This window comes from Diutina rugosa (assembly GCF_008704595.1).
Source record: "Diutina rugosa strain CBS 613 chromosome Unknown scaffold14_size250082, whole genome shotgun sequence".
Classification (NCBI taxonomy): Eukaryota; Fungi; Ascomycota; class Pichiomycetes; order Serinales; family Debaryomycetaceae; genus Diutina; species Diutina rugosa.
This window is the reverse complement of record NW_022995174.1, coordinates 26,091-39,547: the sequence shown is the minus strand read 5'-3', so window position 1 is coordinate 39,547 and position 13,457 is coordinate 26,091. Positions and strand designations below refer to the sequence as shown.

General features: G+C 53.7%; 7 protein-coding genes across 7 annotated transcripts; 5 read left to right on the top strand and 2 right to left on the bottom strand. All coding sequences in view use genetic code 12, as the record gives it.

Moving 5' to 3' along the window:
* Positions 1-1,226: 1,226 nt before the first annotated feature.
* Positions 1,227-3,653, top strand: DIURU_004322 (putative serine/threonine protein kinase; the record flags this gene model as incomplete). The annotated part of the gene is made up of 1 exon (XM_034157183.1): positions 1,227-3,653. One exon carries the CDS (start codon positions 1,227-1,229, stop codon positions 3,651-3,653), a length of 2,427 nt encoding a protein of 808 aa, XP_034010814.1.
* Positions 3,654-4,466: 813 nt separating this feature from the next.
* GST3 (Gst3p) lies at positions 4,467-5,117 on the top strand (the record flags this gene model as incomplete). Its single annotated transcript, XM_034157182.1, has 1 exon — positions 4,467-5,117. The coding sequence occupies one exon, from the start codon at positions 4,467-4,469 to the stop codon at positions 5,115-5,117; it is 651 nt and encodes a 216-aa protein (XP_034010813.1).
* Positions 5,118-5,555: 438 nt separating this feature from the next.
* On the top strand, positions 5,556-6,224 carry DIURU_004320 (uncharacterized protein; the record flags this gene model as incomplete). The annotated part of the gene is made up of 1 exon (XM_034157181.1): positions 5,556-6,224. The coding sequence occupies one exon, from the start codon at positions 5,556-5,558 to the stop codon at positions 6,222-6,224; it is 669 nt and encodes a 222-aa protein (XP_034010812.1).
* A 492-nt stretch (positions 6,225-6,716) lies between these two features.
* PPZ1 (salt homeostasis regulator) lies at positions 6,717-8,354 on the bottom strand (the record flags this gene model as incomplete). Its single annotated transcript, XM_034157179.1, has 1 exon — positions 6,717-8,354. One exon carries the CDS (start codon positions 8,352-8,354, stop codon positions 6,717-6,719), a length of 1,638 nt encoding a protein of 545 aa, XP_034010811.1.
* Positions 8,355-8,670: 316 nt separating this feature from the next.
* DIURU_004318 (uncharacterized protein) lies at positions 8,671-9,495 on the top strand (the record flags this gene model as incomplete). The annotated part of the gene is made up of 1 exon (XM_034157178.1): positions 8,671-9,495. The coding sequence occupies one exon, from the start codon at positions 8,671-8,673 to the stop codon at positions 9,493-9,495; it is 825 nt and encodes a 274-aa protein (XP_034010810.1).
* A 222-nt stretch (positions 9,496-9,717) lies between these two features.
* Positions 9,718-10,755, bottom strand: DIURU_004317 (alpha/beta fold hydrolase; the record flags this gene model as incomplete). Its single annotated transcript, XM_034157177.1, has 1 exon — positions 9,718-10,755. One exon carries the CDS (start codon positions 10,753-10,755, stop codon positions 9,718-9,720), a length of 1,038 nt encoding a protein of 345 aa, XP_034010809.1.
* Positions 10,756-11,293: 538 nt separating this feature from the next.
* On the top strand, positions 11,294-12,208 carry YMC2 (Ymc2p; the record flags this gene model as incomplete). The annotated part of the gene is made up of 1 exon (XM_034157176.1): positions 11,294-12,208. One exon carries the CDS (start codon positions 11,294-11,296, stop codon positions 12,206-12,208), a length of 915 nt encoding a protein of 304 aa, XP_034010808.1.
* Between the last annotated feature and the right edge of the window lie 1,249 nt (positions 12,209-13,457).

Sequence of the window (13,457 nt, the reverse complement as noted above, 5' to 3'; positions counted from 1 at the left end):
TGTGATTCTGTTTTCTTTCTGAGAGCGTGGAGGTCACGAGAGTATAGAGGGGCTCTTATTCGTTGTATGTGAAGTTCCAAACGACCTTTTAAAGCACCTCCTACAGCACCCCACGGCACTTGACAACCCACTGCCGCTAACTGTGGGGTAATCACCTACGTCTGTCTCAGAAGGTATCACTTATTGCGAAACTTCAACTTTGGTGTTGTTTCAAGGTTGTTTGGTGCAGTGACCGAGATCGCCGATTCGTTAAAGAGGATGACCCGTTTAGATGATGATTAGATTGTTGCTAGATTAATTTTAGATATAATATATATTTCGCTTAGTCAGCGGTAGCGTCAGCGCCCCCCGGCCTGCGACCCGCTGCAGCACCTGAACCTTAAATTCACGTAAAAAGGGTGGGGTTAACGCCACCGATATAGAGGCAACCCCACCATCACGCGAGGGGAGGGGCTTAGCGGTTGTGTGTGTGTGTGTGAAAACGGTTACCAGACGTTTCATCTCTCGTTTCGGTTACTGCCTCCTCAGGAGACGTTGCACAATATGAGATAAACGGCGACTTTCCACGAGGCTTGAAACCCCCAATTCGAGCCGAGCATATTATACCATCCCTGATTAGGAAATTTACTACGCAGTTCGGTACGGGCTCGTAACTGATTTTCTTACTTGTACGGTACGTGAGGCACAGGGCTTTATAACCAGCAGGCCCAGCATCTGGATATGGGCTAAAAGTTTATATACTACGTATTGCTATTTGGTGAAGACCAAAAATCTCATGCAAACGGCGTTAAAAAAAAAAATGAAAGCACTGATTTTTCGGTTCGAGGCAAACAGACACCTTTGTGGAGACATCTACCACTATATATTCGGATGGCGGGTCAGTGATAACTCCGAAACAAACGCCTTTGTTGTGAAACCCGTAGCCACGTTTCACAATACGTACCCCTACCCCTTGTTACCCCTAACCCTCATGTTTCGGCCATTAACTTTCGCTGCACTGGCAGGCTCTAACCTGTCTCAGCACATGATCCAATCTCCACCCTTCCCAAACGTGTGAGGGCGGGGTCCACGCGGCAGTCCCCCCGTGTCTTTTTTCGCCTCGCGACCACACCTCCCAAAGCACCACCAGCACACCCCCCAACCCCCCGAATCACTGTGTGGAGCGGGCCCTGATCTGCTAGACTTGGGCCTCTGAAACACGTTTCACGTTTCACATTACCCCCTCGATGCCGTTACGGTTTTTCCTGACGGACAAGCGCGGCGGCCTCTTCAAGCGCAAGGACCTCCTGGGGTTTATCCCAGAGCTGGTGGTACGCCTGGACATTGAGCGCCACGGGTACCAGCTTGTCGGCGGTCAGCTGACGCTGCTGCTGCTGGCGGCGCCCGACCACCTGATACCAGCGCTGCTGGCGCCGCCGCCGCCACCCCACAACAACTCGCACCAGCGGCGGCTATCGCTGTCGCTGTACGGCGCCGACGACGACAGCGGCGACGACTACTCCCGCGACGGCTCCTACAAGCGCCACCTGAACGACTACTCCAAGGATTATTCGAAAGACTACACCAACGATTACTCAAAGGATTACACTCAAGAGTACTCCCACGAGAACCTGGGTTTTTCATTTGACGACTCGTGGGCGCTGCGCCCCGACGGCGCTAGCGGCGCCAGTGGCGACGACCGGTCGCTGGTCCACCGCCGGCGCCGGCTGGCGCTGGCGCTGCTGCTGACGCTGCTGCATTTCAGCTTCAACCGCATCGCTCCGCGCAACAAGCTGCTGAAGCTGGTGGTGCTGGGGCTGACCCAGGCCGACCACCTGAGCGTTGCGCTGAACCCCTACGAGTACAAGACGACGATCGCTGACCTGTTGGCGCACCGCGAATCGCGCAGCGCCAGCGGCGGCGTTAGTGGCGGCGACCAACGCACTACTAGTGGTGGCGCCGGCCGCCGCAAGCGGTGGCTGACGACGCTGCTGGCGCTGAACCTGCTGTTCCACTCGACCAACCTGCGCCACCCGTCGCCCACCATCGCCGAGTTCGCCCGCCAGAACGTATCGCCGGCGCTGCAAACGGCGGCGGCCGCCACCAAGATCCGCGTCAAGCCGCCGCAAGCGAAGCGGCTGATGGACTTTCCCCAGCCACCGCTGCCGCTATCGCCGACAGAACACCTGTTTGGCCCCGTGCGCCCGCTGCGGCTGCCGAGCTCGTATAAGCTGAACGGCAAGACGCCCCTCGCCCAGCAGCAGGCGACTGACCAGACTACAAGCAATAATAACAGCGCCGAGGGGTCGATGACGAAGCTGTCGCTGGCGCTGGTCCCTTATAACGGACGGTTAGCGCCTAAAGTCGATCGCAGCGAGCGCAGTGATCGCGAGCGCTCTGAGCGCAGCGACCGCAATGACCGCAGCCACGACCGCTCCGACCGCGACCGCGACCGCAGTGAGCGCAGTCTGTGGCACAAACAGCCACCGGCGCACTCGCGCAACTACAGCTCGGGCACCATCCACCTGGTCCACTCGCCCGCGCTCACCGACGTGCCCCCCGTGCCCCTCACCGACTCGTCGCTGCTGCTGGGGCTGTCGCTTGGCTTGCGCCGCTTCCTCAAAAAATTCCGCCTGACCAAGGACGGTCTGGAAGCGCTGCTGGCGCTCCTCAAGAAGTACAGCCACCCGGGGCGCCTTTTGGGTACGGGTGCGCTGGGGCTGGTGCTGCTCGTGACGCTGCGCCACGACAACGTCGTGTACGCGGTAAAGAAGTTCCGCCCCCGCCAGGCGCCTCAAGAACTGGTGCAAGACTACCGGACTAAAGTCGAGGTGGAGTTTAAGATCGGCCAACAACTAACCCACGAAAACGTCATCCACACCATCGAGCTTATCACCGACATGCCCACGCGGAAAATGATCTCCGCCAACCCCACCCTGGAACCTGATTATTACATTGTCATGGAGTACTGCGCCTACGACTTCTTCACGCTAGTGATGCTGGGGCTTATGACCGAGCCCGAGGTGGCGTGTTATTTCAAGCAATTAGTCCTTGGAGTCCAGTTCCTCCACCTGATTGGCCTCGCCCACCGCGACTTAAAGCTCGATAATTGCGTGGTGAACCAGTACGGCCAGCTTAAGATTATTGATTTTGGTAGCGCCGTGTGGTTCCGAGGCACTCAGTCTCAAGTACAATACGCTAAGGGCATCGTGGGGTCTGACCCGTACTTGGCGCCAGAAGTGTTTGAGTACGTCGACGTCGGGTATGACCCCAGGCTCGCCGACGTGTGGCTGGTGGCGATCATCTACTGTTGTATGGTATTGCGCCGTTTCCCCTGGAAGATTCCGAAACAGAGCGACACCCTGTACCGCAGTTTCTCCCAGGGTCACACCCCCGGCGACGCGCCGCTGTCGGATCTGGACTCCGACTATAGCGGCGGCGATAACCCTTACGGCGCCCAGCGCCTCTTGCGGTTGTTGCCGCAGGAAATGCGCCGCCTCGTGAAAAAGATGTTGACCATCGACCCCGAGCGCCGCTACTTAATCTCCGACGTCGCCGACTACCCGGAGTTGGCGAAGATCGACCACTGCCACAACTTGAACGCGCGCGAGTACTTTATCCCCAACAACCACCGCCACCACCTCATCGCCGAGGACGACGTCAAGAAGGGGTAGGCAAGTCTTTCTTTTTAGCATTTGTTGTTTTTTATGATGGTCATTCGCTTGTTCCGTGGTTCGACTCCTGACTGCATTTTTATTATGGAGTCGCCCCCCAGAGCAAGGACAGTGTATTCATTTCTATATCCCGCTTAATGCAAGTTTACTCAGGCTCTCTCTGACATGTGAAGACTCGCATTCGATCTATCACTTCTAATTGCAAAGATACGAATTGAATGGGAATCTGAGGTTTGACTGTACACGGCTGTACTTCATTCGACGGTCACCAAATGGCTTACTTCTCTATTAAAACCGTGAAGGGTAGACCTCAAACGCCTATCACAATCGAATGCAAAGATTTAGATCTCAGATCACATCGAGGGTCGTCTTCATTTTGATTGCACCCTGCTACATTACCCTGGAGATTCAACAAATTTTATAAATTCACCTTCGAATTTTATCAATTCCATCTAACCATTTCCAACCTAAGCCTATCTTAAGCTCTTTAGGTGAACACTATATAAATTTATATTAGGACTACGCACCACTCGAAACTCCTAGACTAGATTTTCGGAAAGGGACTCGAGTCTCAGTTGCCGTGCCCTGAAGAAACGAATTGTCAGTAATCAAAATTCACAAGCAATTGACTTGGGAGGATATATAGAGGCACTGAGTGGGGTTAAACGGGTGTCCTGCGCACGACTCCTTCGGCTGACAAATCAACCCTTAGTAGGCGATTGCGCAAACGTGCTGTGGCGGATGTTGAATAAATATCGTGTCCTTTGTCAGTTGCGTCGCCACTACTCAGTCGCTTCAGTCCGTTCAGTAAACATGACCCAGCCCGTCACCCTCTATGCCTTCCCCACTCCCAACGGGGTCAAAGTGAGCACGTTGCTCGAGGCGCTCGAAGTGCCGTACAAGTACCAGAGAGTGAGCATTTTCGGCGAGGTGAAATCAGACTGGTTCGTCAAGTTGAACCCCAACGGCCGCATCCCCACGCTTGTCGACCCCAACACCAACACCACCATCAGTCAGACGGCGGCCATTGACTACTACTTGGCCGACACTTACGACAAGGAACGCAAATGGAGTTACGCCCCGGGCACCCCCGAATGGTACCAGCAATTGGAAATCGTCATGTTCCTGATGGGTGAACAGGGCCCCATTCAAGGACAGGCGAACCATTTTGTCATCTATGCTCCTGAGAAAGTGGAGTACGCGATCAAGCGTTACACCACCGATATCAAGCGCATTTACGGCGTGCTTGACGAGTACTTGAAGCGCAATAGTGCCAATGGCCCTTACTTTGTGGGCACGCACTACTCGATCGCCGATTTCGTCGTGTTTGGCTGGGCCAACCGGTTGGACGCGTTGGGAATCGAACTCGCGCAGTGGCCCCACGTCCAGGCGTGGTACGAAAAGTTTAAGCAGCTCGCACCCATCCAAAAGGGGATCGCCGCCTTGGATGAAGAGACCAAATAGCTACGTCGATAGTGGAATTCAATGAGTCCTCGCTGACTAAGTGACGACACCATAGTTAGACCGTAGGTAAGACACTCTGTTGACAATTGTCGATGTGTCTTTTTTGTCATTTGTGGCATGGCCGAGATCGGAGCCAAAGTAGACGGATACCACGGATTCAATCTACCCTCATTAGGACCAGAAGTCAATCAAGTGGGGTCTTGTACTATATTTAGCTGAGATTTAGGGGTCGGCTCCGGCCGAACCACTTCTCCAGAGAAATAGGGGCGGGTGGCAAACCCTAGATCTCTTGGCATTTTTCCCTTGGTCCTGGTGTCGATATCTCTTATCAATATTACCGTCACTAGCGATAGTTACGACGCGCGTGAGTGTCGACAGCTGCATTTCCGACAAGCCCGCACTGTACCAAAATCCAACACCATAAACACTCCGTTTGTCATGGAGCTGGGCAACTTCTACTTCCTCCTCAAGACCGAGAACGTCCAGCCGCTTGTGAGCGTGTTGGACGAGCTCCTGCACCAGCTCCAAGCCAACCACGAGCTCCTCGCCAAGGTGACGGCCCAGGCAGACGCGCTCACCTTCCCGGACCTTGTGGCGCCACCACCACCGCTGTCGCCTAAACCCGAGGCTGACCTGGCCAACAGTGGCCTCAATTACCTCCTCAACCAGAAATATAAGCTTGACGAGATCGTCGCCCGCAATACCAAGACCTATAGCGATGATGCCACTGTTGATAGACTCCACAAAGAAATCGAGGCGTTGGCGGCGATATATGAGGGCAAACGGAAACGTAACCAGCAAATGGTGAAGATTATCCATGAGTATGAAGAATTGATTATGGAAACGATCCTCCCGGCGTTGAGAAAGGATGTGTTGGCGACAGATAGCGATATCGACCACCGGTTGGTTGAGAGCAAATTCGCCATGGTTGATGCCGTGTACCGGCGCTACGTGGCTAATGTTGAGTGTCTTTCACGGCTTATCGATGTGGGAAGGCGGTTGATGGCGGTGTTGGAGACTTACGATGATACCCACTATCAATTGCTTAACCAGTTTGAAGTGCTTCAGAATCTAAAGCATAATCTCGTTGAGATCGCCATGCCATAGCTCGTGCTTGAAATATCAAACTGGGAGACAGCTATATCGTGCTATCGATATCACAATGGAATACTTGATTGAGGTATGAACTAAGTGTCAAACTTGGGATACCAAACTGTTAAAGTATACAGCTATACCGTACAACTCACCATACTGACGATGACACAATGATTCTATTGTTGATTCAGTCCAGCCTTGTTGGTGGTAATGAGACTAAACTCCATCTATCTCCTCCAGTTACTGAAGATCTGGTTGATGCTCCCGTCACTTTAGCATTACCGGTTGATGCTACACCAAAACCAATGTACTGTGAATCCGGGTAAGCTCTAGTTCCTGTGGTAGAGTATGCTACACTCGCTCCCTCGCACCCTCGCTTTGGCTTCGCCAAATCTTGGGAGCTTCGCCAGCGCTCGTCTCGTTTCTCTATCGTTATTTCCCTAGCTCTATATATTCTGGCACAGCCGGGGAATGCCTCATGAAAATTCTGTCCGTTTGCTCGTGTCACTTGCGCGCCGCCTTCCGCTCGGCCTTGCCCTTTTTCATCACCTGTTTGAGCGCCACCAGGTCCAACGGGTCAAGCAATTCAAACAGGCACAAGAGCTCGTCGCTCACCAGCATCACCGCCCCCCAGTTGTCGAACTCGCCGCAGTAGTTCGGCGCCAGAAACACCGTCACCAACGTGCGGTCGTTGAAGAACTCGTACCCGTCCTCGACGACCATGTGGGCGCGGCAGACAAGGTCAAAGCCAAATTTCGCCAAAAACTTGTTGATCGCCAGCTTGGAAAACACGTACAGCACCCCGCGCTCGTTGTCCTCCCACTCGTTGACGGTGTCGGCGGGGTCCAGCCACAAGAGGTCGTTGAGCAACCCGAAGTCGGGGACGTCGGTGGGACGGGCAATGTTGCGGATCTCGTCCATCAGGTTAAGCACTGGCAGCAACCCGCCGTGGACACAGAAGATCTTGCCCGCGACAATGGCGGCGATGGGCAACGTGTTGAACGTGTCTATAAACATCTTCCACGTCTTGATGTTGCAGCGGCGCTTGCACTCGTCGTAGAAGCCGTACACTCTGGTGACGTTGGCGCACTCGTGGTTGCCCCTCAAAAGAAAGAAGTTCTCTGGGTACTTGATTTTGTAGCACAATAACAAGAGGATCGTCTCCAACGACTGTTTACCCCTATCAACATAATCCCCTAGGAATAAGTAGTTGGTCAGCGGCGGGAACCCGCACTTGGTGAATATGCGAATGAGGTCGCCGTACTGGCCGTGGACATCGCCGACGACTTTCACCGGTGGCAGGAGCTCTAGAAGCAGCGGCTGGCTCAAAAAGATTTCCCTGGCAGTGGCGCAAATAAGCTGGATCTCGCTATTTTTCAAACAAAGGGCCTTGGTCCGTTTCCCCAGGTAGCCGGCGTCCAATAACCTCTGGATCAAATCCTCAATGTCCACCGTCTCGTTGTCGACAGTGGTAATCTTCGTCATCACCACGGGGGCCTCGGTCTCGTCGTCGTCGTCCTCGATCGCCTGGGAGTTGATCAGCAGCGTCCGCAGCAAGATACCCCCGTCGATGATTTCCGACCCGTTGGGCAACAGACCCCCGGCAAACAGACCCGACCGCAGCCCCGGGCGACTCCCGGGACGCAGCCCCAGCCGCAGCCCCAGCCGCAGGTGCGACGAGTGCACCGAGCGGGTGTCCAGGTGGTTGGTGTTGGTGCGCAGCAACCGGTTGGCGCCGGGCAGCGCTAACCCACCGAAATTGGGCGTCAGCAGCAAGTTGGAGTCGTTGGTGTTGCGGCGCATGAGGATGGGGTCTTTCGGCGTCACCACCGCCAACGAGGGCGGCACCTGGCCCAGCGGCGTCACCGTGAGCTCGGGCGCCGAGAGCGCCGGCGGTAGGGTGCCGTGGCTCAGGCCATGGTTGTTGGTGTGGGCCAGCAGCGGCGGCGCCAGCAGCGGCGGAGCGGGGGTCACCAGTTTCGGCGTCGGCGCCGACGACGCCAGCGCCAGCGCCGGCGCCGCCGCCTTGCGCTGGTGGCTGCGGTTCAGGCGCACCAGCTTCCCTGAACGAGCCAGGGCGCCGGTGTCGGAGCGACTGAGCGGCGGAAGCTTGTCCTTGGATTTACTCGGCGAGTTCCCCATGGTATGACGTCCGAAAGGAGGAGAGGTTTTGTTTGGCGCGCGCAAAGGGGTCAGCAACGCAGCGAGAGCTATCGGCAGCGAGGCGGTTCCGGCGCCGGCAGTGTCGTCAGTGTCGGAAGTCGCACTAACCAGTAGTCACGGCTACGCAAATTTGACTCATCTTGTTCGCCCCGCCCCCGTATATGTGGGTGCCCCCCCTCCCCGTAGCCATGTGCCCCGGGCTCGCAATCAGACACCCCCCACGCCTCGCCCCTCGCCATCACCATGACACTTAACCGCCTACCACCCACTTATCAACATCTCCGTGCTACGGTCCATGGCAAATGAGAATGGCGACGCCCCCGACACCAGTGCTTCCCCGCCGCTGCTGAAGCCGCGAGGGCGACTACCGCAACGCCGCTACGCCGTCACCCCTGCCGCCGCCAGCGAGTACAAGCGGGTGGCGCTGACGTTCGTGGCGGCGTTCTGGGACGACCCGTTTGTCAACTATGTCCTCCGCACCGAGCGGCTCTCGCCGACGGCCAAGCGGGCATTATACTCCGCCTACTACACCCACGCCGTGTGGGAGTGTTTCGCTTTGGGTGGCACCGTATGGGTGGTCAGAGACGTTGACCACGAAGCCGAGCTCGCAAACAGCGCCGCCACCCACGTGCGACGCGGCGCTACCACCGTGTTTGTGGCAGCAGCCACCTGGTACAACGTCTACGGCGACCGCCGCTACCACGACTTGGACTTGGGGGTGGTGGCGCTGCTCTTGCTGCGCCACTACGTGCGTGTCGAGGTGCTCACGTGGTGGTACCAGTGTCGCCGCCGCCTTAGCGGCGCCATGAAGCGGCTCGCGGCGGTGCGCGATTCTTACGTTACCCGCCACCAGTTGGTTAGCGACGATACGGTACTCTGGTATCTTGATGACTTAGGCGCAGTACCTGAAGTCCACGGCCAAGGTGTAGGCACGCAATTGCTCAGTCACTGTCTTGAGCAATTGCGCCAGCCCCACGCCGTGTTCTATTTAGAGCTGAGTAACGTCGCCAACCGCGGCTTTTACCGTAAACACGGGTTTGAAATTGTCGACCTGGAAGACGTCAGTCGCGGTAAGAGTAAACTGCCAATCGTCGTGGACGCCATGGTGCGGGCGAATTGACCCTTAAACAATTTGTATCTATCTCTCCCTGGGTGTTTTGAGCGGTGTTTTGATGCTCACCCCAGTATTTCCTAGTACTACCATATAGTATTCAATCACAAGATTTGGTTTATTGTACTGTATGCTAAATCTCAACTTACAATGTCGTCATCAAATAGTAACGGAATGCTCTCAGTATTAGTTTTCACAAATGAGTCTATATTGGTTTCAATGTCGCGTAGGTTACAACTTGGAGGTCGTGTTTGCCCCCTTATACGCTTTAGTGATTGCCAGTAATAAGTGGCCACCGACAACCTCGGGGATCTCCTGTACCATCAAGTGTTTCCCATCGGGAACTTCGACCACCTCCACCAACAGCGGGAGCATCTTTCTCAACTCCAACAGTCTATCTTCAGGCGTGGTATCGCGGTCTCCCCAAATAATGTATACGGGCGTCTTAATATTCTTATACCCGGCCATTGCTTCCCGCGCACACCGGGGGAACTGCCAGTAGATCTGCGACTGGATCTTGGCCGTGGCCTTAGGTCTCACTTCATCATAACTCTCACCTAATTGGTAGCGTCCGTTAAACTCATCGTAAAGCACATTATTCAACTCTTCATCGGGGAATAACCGGAAGAACGACTTTTTCCGGTAAAAGTCCCACGCCGTCTGCCACCAGTCTTTACCCTTAGTGTCATACGACGTCTTAAAATATGGTCTTCGCTCCCACATGGGGATGGCTACCGCCATGAGATCCTCAAATTCGTCGTCAATATAGGCAGTAGGATTGACGACAATACACGCCTGCCACAACTGGGGCTCGAACTCACACTGCATCAACGCAATGCACCCCCCCATCAGATGTCCCACCACCACGTTAACCCCTGCAGAGAACTCTGGCTGCGCCTTAGCCACAAGATTACAGTCGTGGGCACTGTCCAGCCACCAGTAGTCGTAGCCCAATTTGTCTTGGTTGGCCTCCACCAGGTCGCCGTGATTAATGAGATCAGTGGCCACGGCACACTGGAGCTGGGGCACCGTGTGAAACAACGAGTCGATCATCCGATGCCACGCCGCCTTGTTCATGCCGTTCCCGTGGTTGAACAAAAGATTAAGCGGGGTTCCTTTCACTGGTTCTCGCCGTACGTACTTGCGGTAGGCGACCTCGACGTCCTGGCTGGCGTACACCAGCCCCCGCTTCCGCTGGTCGTACCCCGCGGTGGTTTCGGTGGTGTAGGTGTATAACGGCGACGATTCCGGGATAAGCTTCAATGGCATGTTTGCGTAGTTCCGAGTAAGTCTGTTTGGATCAAGTTATATAGTTTAGCGGGTCGGCATGTGAAAGCAGTAGTAGCGGATGAAGTCCGGGGTAGAAGCCAATGTGGGGAACGCCAACCGTTAGGCGCAGCCTCGGCTTCGGAGATGTGCGAGCCTGCGCCCGCCGAGGAACAAACACCGAAGCGTTGATGAGAATTACGCCATCTAGAGTATTCGTAAGCTTCTCTCGGCTTGGTCTTCTATTAGCCTATTCTGCTTAGATTAGCTGATAGTAATTCAATAAACGACTATATTGGTCCTAACAGCCTCGGGCTATCTCACTCCCCCCCTCTCTGACCCCGCAGTCGGCTCGGAGTTCGAACCCCCCCTCGCGGAGTTTTCTTCACCGTGACAATTATCGAACTTTTCCAGAATTAACCGAGCTTAGATTTATATGGTGGTGGTTTGCTTAGCGGGTCGTTTCCTCGGATTGCACCTTATCACGTGAGCATGGACACCTGCCCCATAATGAGCGGGCGATGCTACCACCACCGCCGCCATGAGTGACAGTTTCGAGCTCAACGAGGTCGTCGACGCCTCCGTCGACACGTCGCTCCAGCGGAAACTTAAGGATATTGCCGCCGGCTTCGTCGGTGGCGCCACCCAGGTGTTAATCGGTCAGCCGTTCGACCTCGTCAAAGTGAGATTGCAGACGGCCAAGGGCTCCGACCCCCAGTCGATGGTGGGCATTGTCAAGCTGGTACTTAAAAATGAAGGTCCGCTGGCATTTTATAAAGGCACATTGGCTCCGTTATTCGGAGTGGGAGCGTGTGTGCTGCTTCAGTTCTACGGGTTCCACGAGACTAAGCGCCAGATTTTAGCTCGCGAAAAGACATCAGAATTGGGATTGTGGCCTCAAACATACATCTGCGGTGCCGTCGCTGGTATCGTCAATACCCCCGTCGCCGCTCCCGTGGAGCAATTGAGAATTTTAAGTCAGGCCGACCTGAAGGCCACCCACACCCTTCTGTCGATGGTGAAACAAATATACAGTCACAGTGGCATCAAGGGCATATATCGTGGTACTGGTATCACGTTAGCCCGTGAGATTCAGGCGTACGGGGTGTGGTTTTTGACATACGAGACCCTCATTCGTCAGCTCGTCAACTACCACGGGTACAAGTCACGCGACCAGATCCATACCCCGGAATTGTTGGCGTGCGGCGCCTTGGCAGGCAATGCCCTCTGGCTTCTGTCGTACCCCTTGGATGTAATTAAATCTAACATTCAGAGCGACGGCTTCGGTGCTGACTCCAAGTTCAATGGGAAGGTGTCAGCCGCCACGCGATACATCTGGCAAACTTATGGGATTAAAGGGTTCTGGAGAGGTTTGATTCCCTGTTTGACTCGTGCGGTGCCTTGTTCTGCCGGGACATTTGCTCTGGTTGAATTAGCTTTGAGGTTGATGGGTTAATGAGTACATAGTATAATGATGAGGTTGTGGTTTTGAGAAAGCGGCCTTCAGAGACGTTCATTCGAACGAGCAGTTGGTCAAAAGAAATATAAACGAAGCTAACGCCTGAGAATTACATTAGCCCAATGTTGGTGTCCTAGCGAACACTGTTAAATGACTTGAAAACCTTGAAAGCTATAGTGAAAGAATTGTTACTCAACCTTGAAATTGGCGCCAAATTCACAGACTGCTGCTGGAGCAGAATTGGAATACACCTACGTAATGACTACAATAACCGAGTTAGTTGTTTGGCGATCGCTAATTATGATCTACACACTCAAAGATGACATACGTTTTGATAGACCATCGAATTGAATCTTTCGCTCAGCCTGTTACGGCTTACTCGGTTAATCCTGCATATAATGCACTGCGTCGCTCGTCAAAAATTATTTCAAATTTTTTTTTCAAGTTTTTTTCTCCAGTTTTTTTTTTTTTTCTCAAAATAAGGATTTGGGATCCTTCTGTTGTATAATTCGTCTAGTTCTCATTGATGAAGTCAGGACTTTTCGCGTATACACATCTAGCCGTATAAATGGTTGATGTTCAATTGCTGGACGGTAACGTGGCTGCCATCAATTCGACCATTATATTTAGTGCTATCGAGGTAATCTTGTAACACCCGGATCTTACACGAAGTAATTCGATGATGAAGCTTAGCGAGTAAAATCTAGATCACACAGGAGACCGCTTGTATTTATGCTACAGGTTAGCTATACCTTATCCGTGTATCTACACGCACGGCGAAGGCCAACATTTCTGAAAATCCCTGATTTATATAGTCCAGTCCTTCTGAAGTTTTATGTCTACATTCATTGAGGAACAGTCTTTTAGGAAATGCGATTTCTGACGTAGTTTCACACCGCCATAAGCGTGGTTCGTCGCTACCATCACAATGTTCTTATTTCAAGCCCTAGTGTTCGCTATGCTTTTCCCCGAAGCTTGCCTTGGTGGAGAATTAAGCATGAAGCTGGTTTCAGAACAATATGGGAGCGCACTCTTGGAAACAAATTACGCTAAGTCAAGATTTCGGAGACAACACTGCAGATCGTATATCATAGTAGCTCTATTTGTTGTCAAGAGGGTACGAAAAGCAGATGAACACGTCGTTGATGTGTTAGATTCAAAGTCTCGAAATATTAGTCCATATACCTCTCCACAGCGACGTAGTCAATTTTCTCTCATTCCTTCAATTTCTCCAATGACAATCATA